The sequence below is a fragment of the Charadrius vociferus genome, unplaced genomic scaffold (assembly GCF_000708025.1).
Source record: "Charadrius vociferus isolate BGI_N301 unplaced genomic scaffold, ASM70802v2 scaffold1160, whole genome shotgun sequence".
Taxonomy (NCBI): Eukaryota; Metazoa; Chordata; class Aves; order Charadriiformes; family Charadriidae; genus Charadrius; species Charadrius vociferus.
In genome coordinates, this window is record NW_009646431.1 from 18,350 (window position 1) to 25,725 (window position 7,376).

Here is a 7,376-nt window from a genome sequence, read left to right on the forward strand (position 1 = left end):
ACCACCCCCCCCCCCCCCCCCCAAAAAAACCATCGCACCACCCCCCGAATCCCAGCGCCCCAAGGACCAGCTTGGCAGCCGGCGCTGCCTCCCTTCCCCGAGCTCTGCGAGGGCACCGTGAAAAGACCCCTAAAAAGGCCTTTTTTCACCCCAAATCAGAGGCCACGGTGAAAGTGGTGCGCGACGACTGCCCCCAGACCACGTTGGTGCTGGAGGTGATGCAGAGCAAGTTGAACATCAGCTGCCATGAGGTGGTGAGCAATGCCCAGGCAGGTACGGTTACCATGCTGCCGACGCCAAAAAAAAAACCCAAACCTGAAAAACTCAACACCCCCCCAAAATTTGGTATTTTTGGGGTGGTTTTTGAGCCAGTTCTCCCGGCAGAAAAGCGCGCGGTGGCCTTCATCGTCTACAAGGATGCAGAGGACTTGTTGAGCCTCACCACGGAGCCAGGGCAGGAAAGGCTCAATTCCCCCGTGGTGGGCGGCACCGTGGGGAAACGCAACGGCACCTTCAACGGCACCTTCAACATCACTCTGCAGCACCTCACGGTGGGCGCTTGGGGGGACGTTGGGGGCTTCGAGGGGGGTTCCACGGGGTTGGGGATCCCCAGGAGGAAGCACCGCAGGGTTCGTCGCCCCACGTGTGACAGCGCAACTTAGAGTCCTAGAACGGTTTGGGTTGGAAAGGAGCTTGAAGATCATCCAGTTCCAACTCCCCCTGCCATGGACAGGGACACCTCCCACCAGACCACGTTGCCCACGGCCACGGCCGAACTTGAACACCTCCAGGGACGGGGTCTCAACAATTTAGCGTTGGGTTGGCAACGGGCAGCGCCGCGGGGAGAATGTGGAGCGCGGTGATGGTGAATTTGGGGGTGAAGCCCCGTTCCGGGGTAAATTTGGAGTCGGTGAATCCCCATTCTGGTGTATTTCGGATCCAGCGTAAATGTGGGGTTGATACATCCCCATTCTGGTGCAAATTCGGATCCACCATAAATTTGGGGTCGATACATCCCCATTCTGGTGCAAATTCGGATCCAGGGTAAATTTGGGGTTGATACATCCCCATTCTGGTGCAAATTCAGATCCAGCGTAAAAGTGGGGTTGATAACTCCCCATTCTGGTGCACATTTGGCTCCACCAGAAATTTGGGGTCGATACATCCCCATTCTGGTGCAAATTCGGATCCAGGGTAAATTTGGGGTCGATACATCCCCATTCTGGTGCAAATTCGGATCCAGCGTAAATTTGGGGTTGATACATCCCCATTCTGGTGCAAATTCAGATCCAGGGTAAATTTGGGGTTGATACATACCCATTCTGGTGCAAATTCGGATCCAGCGTAAAAGTGGGGTTGATACATCCCCATTCTGGTGCAAATTTGGATCCACCATAAATTTGGGGTCGATACATCCCCATTCTGGTGCAAATTCGGATCCACCATAAATTTGGGGTCGATACATCCCCATTCTGGTGCAAATTCTGTTTTGGCGCATCCCTGTCTTGGTACAAAACTGGCACCAGTGTAAATCCAGATTTGGTGAACCCCCAGCCCGGTGCAAATTCGGATTCGGTGCATCCCCATCTCTACATAAATCTGGATTCTGGACAAGTTTGGGTCCATGCGTCCCCACCCTGATGCAAATTTGCAGTTGGTGCCTCCTCATCCTGGTGCAAATTCGGATTCGGTGCATCTCCATCCCTGCGTGAATCTGGATCCGGTGCAAATTCAGATCTGTGCATCCCCACCCTGATGCAAATTCGGGGTTGGTGCATCCCCATCCCGGTCCAAATTTGGATTCGATGCAAATTTGGATCCTGGGTAAATTTGGGGCTGGTGCATCCCCGTCTCGGTGCAAATTTTTTTGGGGCGCATCTCCATCCTGGTGCGAATCCGGATCCTCTGCAAATTCGGGCTTGGTGTGTCCTTACCACGGTGCGAATCTGGACGCGGTGCAAATTTGGGGTCGGTGCACCCCTCATGGGTGTTCAAATTTGGGATCCGGCTCATCCCCATCCCCGGTGCAAATTTGGATCTCGCGCAAATTTGGCCTTGGTGCATCTCCGTCACGGTGTAAATTCAAGTCCGGCACATCCTCGGCCCATTCCACACCCAAACCGACGATGGGAAGGGGCGGTGGGACTCCTCGCCGGGGCCGCCGGGATGCGTCTTGAGCGGGACCGTGCTCAGCAGGTGCCGAAGGCGGGCGACAAGCTGTACTGCATGTCCTGGAAGACGGAGGGCACCAAAGGCCGCTGGACGCCCTCGGGTTGCACACACGAGGGGGGTGATACCCACCACTCCATCTGCATCTGCAACCACTTCTCCACCTTCGCCATCCTCATGGCCATCCACCCCGTTGCGGTAAGATCCCGTTTGCACCCTGAAAAGATCCATTTTGGGGTTGGTTTTGGTTTTTTTCTTCTTTCTCAACGGTTGCGCGTGGCCACGCATCGCGTGGCCCGCGTGTGATGTCACCCACAGGACAGCTTCGCGCTGACGGTGGTGACCTACGTGGGGATATCGGTGTCGCTGGTCTGCCTCTTCCTCGCCATTGTCACCTTCCTCCTGTGCCGCTCGCTCTGGAGCGTCAGCGTCACCCTCCACCTGCAGCTCAGCATCTGCCTCTTTGCCGCCGACCTCCTCTTCCTCGTGGCCATACCCCTCACTGCCAACAAGGTATGGGCTCCTCGGGGCCTCCTTGAACATCTTGAGACCTTCAGGGGCTTCTCCGGGTCTCCATGAGCCTCCTTGGGGTCTCCACGTGTTCCTCAGGGTCTCCTTCAGCATCTTGAAGCCATCAGGGGATCCTCAGGTTCTCCTCGAGCATCTTGGGACCTTCAGGGGATCCACAGGATCTCCTTGAGCCTCCTTGGGGTCTCCACAGGCTCTTCAGGGTCTCCTTCAGCATCTTGGAGCCATCAGGAGACCCTCAGGGTCTCTGCGAGCCTCCTCGGGGTCTCCACATGCTCCTCAGGGTCTCCTTGAGCATCCTGGAGCCATCAGGGAATCCTCAGGGTCTCCTTGAGCATCTTGGGACCTTCAGGGGATCCTCAGGGTCTCCTTGAGCCTCCTTGGGGCCTCCACATGCTCCTCAGGGTCTCCTTCAGCATCTGGGGACCTTCAAGGGATCCTCAGGGTCTCCTTGAGCCTCCTTGGGGCCTCCACATGCTCCTCAGGGTCTTCTTCAGCATCTTGGAGCCATCAGGGGATCCTTAGGGTCTCCTCAAGCATCTTGTGACCTTCAGGGGATCCTCAGGGTCTCCTTGAGCCTCTGTGGGATCTCCACAGGCTCCTCAGGGTCTCCTTGAGCATCTTGGGACTGTTGGAGGCTCCTCAGCATCTCATTTAGCTCCTCTGGGTCTCCGTGAGGTCTTTGGGGCCTCCTCAAACTCCCCAGGACCTCCTCGAGGTCCTCGGGGAGCTTGTGGGGAAAAGGACCCAGGGTCACGGCTCTTGGCTGTAGCCTCTACCCTGATAGGTCCAGCAGACCTTCTGCTGGGGGTCCCACCTCATGCTGGGTGGGCGCAAGCACCTGGATTATGGGATAACCATGGTTGGAAGGTTTGGTCCAACCCCAAGTCAAAGCAGGTTCAATTAGTAGAGGTTCTTCAAGGCTGTAGATTCCCCTCTTGCTCTGGGTGAGCGTCAGCACCTGAATTCCAGAATAAATGAGGTGGAACGGGATGTTCGCAGGTCTCCACACCAATCTCCACTCAAAGCGGGTCCAACTAGTTGAGGTTCCTCAGAGTTGTTGGGTCCAATCTCTCTCCGGGTGAGCAAAAGCACCTGAATTACAGGATGCCCAAGGTTGAACAGGATGTTTGGAGGTCTCCAGACCAACCCCAACTCAAAGCAGGTCCACCAAGTTGGGGTTCCTCGAGGTTCTTGGGTCCCTTCTTCCTCCGCGTGGGTGGAGCCAACTGAACTACGGGATAACTCAGTTTGGAAGAGACATCCAAATGTCTCCAGCCCAAAGCATCTCCGCTTCCTTGAGGTTCCTTGAGACCACACTGGGGAATGTAGAACATCTCCATGTTCCAGAGATGCCACCACCTCCCCGGGCCACACTGTGGTGACACCGGGGAGCCCAACATGGCCTTGTTGTCCCCCATCCAGCTGGCGTGTGCCATCATGGCGGGCTTCCTCCACTACCTCTTCCTCGCCTGCTTTGCTTGGATGTTCCTGGAGGGTTTGCACCTCTTCCTCACCGTCAGGAACTTGCGCGTCCTCAACTACACCAGTGCCAATCGCTTCAGGAAACGATTCATCTACCCCGTGGGCTACGGCACACCAGCCATCATCGTGGCCGTCTCCGCCGCCATCCACCCCGGCGGCTACGGCACCGAGCGCTAGTGAGTCCCACCAACACCCAAGTTGGGGTCAACCAAGCGGGGTGGGATCACGAATGGAGAACATCAGGCGTTTCGCCTAAATCGCGCCCCCAAAAAAACGATGCCACGGCATCCGGACCGGGGGATTTTCTCGCCACCAAAATCATCAAAGGAAGTTTTCCGGGGGGTTCTTCCCTTTTTTTTTTTTTTTTTTTTTTTTTTTTTTTCCCAAGGCAAAAGTCCACCAGGAAGCAGTCAACTGATCTATGGCTCAGTTTCAGAAAAGACCAAGCAGCACCAACTGGATGATCTTAGTCCTGTGCACCCACGGACCGAGTGCCCTCAGCAGAGGTTGCACCGCAGTGCTATTAATGATGGGGTTTTTTGCGCCGTTGGCCCTTTTTCCATCCCAAATTCATCACCGTGGCCACGGCTCTTCCCCTGTAGACCTCCAGGTGAAGAATTTTAGAGATTTGCATGAAAAGAGTGAATTTGCTTCTATATTTAAGGATGGTATTAAGCAAACACATCACGGACTGGGTGTGCTCGGCGAAGGTCACGCCACGGTGCACGGTTTTGCGCCGTTGACCCTTTTCCACCCCAGATTTACGCTCCGCGGATCCTGTCCTGGATAACGATGGGTTTGGGGTTCTTTTTTCCCCTTTCTGCCCAGGTTAACTTGCTATTTTTTCTCACCACCCTCTGGATACTGCGGGATAAACTCTCCTCCCTCAACGCTGATGTCACGGCCCTAAAAAACACCCGGTGGGTTGGGTTTTTTTTGCGTCGGCAGGAAGCGCGTCGGGGGTTGGGTTGGGTTGGGTTGGTTTTTTTTGAGGAAAGGGGAGGAGGAAGAAGAGCATCTAGGATGGGGTTTGGGGTGAAAACCAAAAAAGAGGAGAATTGAGTGTATTCTGTCAGGCTGATGACGTTCAAGGCGTTGGCGCACATCTGTATCCTGGGCTGCACGTGGAGTCTGGGCTTGCTGCAGGCCCAGGGGGACAACGTAGTGGTGGCCTTTGTCTTCACCATCGTCAACAGCCTGCAGGGAGCCTTCATCTTCCTCGTGCACTGCGTCCTCAACCGTCAGGTACCGTGGCGGGGACGACGCAAGAGTCTGGGGATGAGTGGGAGGGGACGGGGACGTTCAGGATGTGGCTGTGGGTCCCATCTGTAGGTGACGGAGCAGTACCGGCGTTGGTTTAGGGCGCTGGGACGACGAGGGCAACCCCAGGAGATGCCCACCACGGACATACACATCACCTATGTCACGGTAAGGACACCTAGATGCCTGGGTCCCTGTGGGAACCTGGAGGTTTGGGTCACTGTGGGGTGTTGGGTGGGCACCCAGATGCCTACATCCTCTGGTTGCCACCAAGGGGAGGTGAAAGCCACGGGTGACATAGGGGAGGTCGCCTGGTCTCCCCAGGGTGCTTGGGGGTCCGGTGAGAGACCACCAGGACCTCTGCCCCATTTCCGCCTCGTTTCACCCCAACACGGCCCCTTTTTCGCCCCCCCAGGAAGGGGAGAAGCCGCAGAGCCACGGCACCGAGGGCTGCACGTGGGAGAAGTGACAGTGGGTGCCACGCAGGACCGACCCCTTTCCAGCAGTTTTCCCGTGCATCCGACCCATTTCCAGCGTATTTCCTGCAGTTCCAACCTACTTCCAGCAATTTCCAGGTGCATCTGACCCATTTCCAGCAGTTTTCCAGGCACATCCAACCCATTTCCAGCGTATTTCCTGCAGTTCCGACCCATTTCCAGAGTATTTCCTGCAGATCCAACCCACTTCCAGCAATTTCCAGGTGCATCTGACCCATTTCCAGCAGTCTTCCAGGTGCATCCGACCCATTTCCAGCATATTTCCTGCAGTTCCAACACATTTCCAGCACATCCAACCCATTTCCAGTGTATTTCCTGCAGATCAAACCCACTTCCAGGAATTTCCAGGTGCATCTGACCCATTTCCAGCAGTTTTCCAGGCGCATCCGTCCCATTTCCAGCATATTTCCTGCAGATCAAACCCATTTCCAGCAGTTTTCCAGGCGCATCCGACCCATTTCCAGCGTATTTCCTGCAACTCCGACCCACTTCCAGCCTTTCCCCCAAAGAAAACAACCAACTTCCAGCATTTTCCTGCACAACGACCCGTTTCCAGCATTTTTCCAGCAGATTTGACCCATTTCCCGCATTTTTGCCACAGAACGACCGATTTCCAGCATTTTCCCCAAAGACTGAGCCATTTCCAGCATTTTTGCACGGAACAACCCATTTCTGGCATTTTCCTTGTCTTTTTGACCTGTTTCCAGCATTTTTTTCCTGCAGATCTGAGCCATTTCCACCATTTACTCTCAGAAACGACCAATTTCCATCATTTTTCCCGAGCAATGTCCCGTTTCCAGCATTTTTCCTGCAGATTTGACTCATTTCCAGCATTTTTCCAGCAGATTTGACCCATTTCCAGTATTTTTTCGCCAAAGAACTGCCAACTTCCTGCATTTTCCCTGCACTTTCGACCCATTTCCAGCAATTTTTCCTGCAGATCTGACCCATTTCCACCGTTTCCTCTCAGAAACGACCACTTTCCGTCATTTTTCCCGAGGAACATCCCATTTCCGGCATTTTTTTCCTGCAGATCTGACCCATTTCCACCATTTCCTCTCAGAAACGACCAATTTCCATCATTTTTCCTGAGGAACGTCCCGTTTCCAGCATCTTTCCTCCGATTTGACCCACTTCCGACATTTTTCTCCACGCATCGTCGAATTTTCGGCATTTTCCCCCCAAGCGCTTACCCCATTTCCACCATTTTTCCGCCAAACGACCCATTTCCAGCCGGTTTTGCCCCATTTTCCGGCTCCTTTCCCTCTGCCCTTGCCCCATTTCTTGTTGGTTTTTCCTATGGGATGACCCATTTCCGGCCTCTTTTCCCTCAAGATCATTTCATTTCCGGCCATTGGAAAGGATCCGGTGGGAATTTTGGGCTGAAAAAAGCTGATTAAAGGCACATGGTTCGTCCCTGAGGAGTTGGGCTGGATG

General features: G+C 54.6%; 1 protein-coding gene across 1 annotated transcript; it reads left to right on the top strand.

Moving 5' to 3' along the window:
• Positions 1-2,166: 2,166 nt before the first annotated feature.
• On the top strand, positions 2,167-5,911 carry LOC104283304 (EGF-like module-containing mucin-like hormone receptor-like 3). The gene is given in 7 exon segments (XM_009881465.1): positions 2,167-2,367; positions 2,488-2,682; positions 4,123-4,361; positions 4,965-5,102; positions 5,259-5,427; positions 5,515-5,610; positions 5,858-5,911. Coding segments are annotated over 7 exon segments (1,092 nt in total).
• Positions 5,912-7,376: the final 1,465 nt, after the last annotated feature.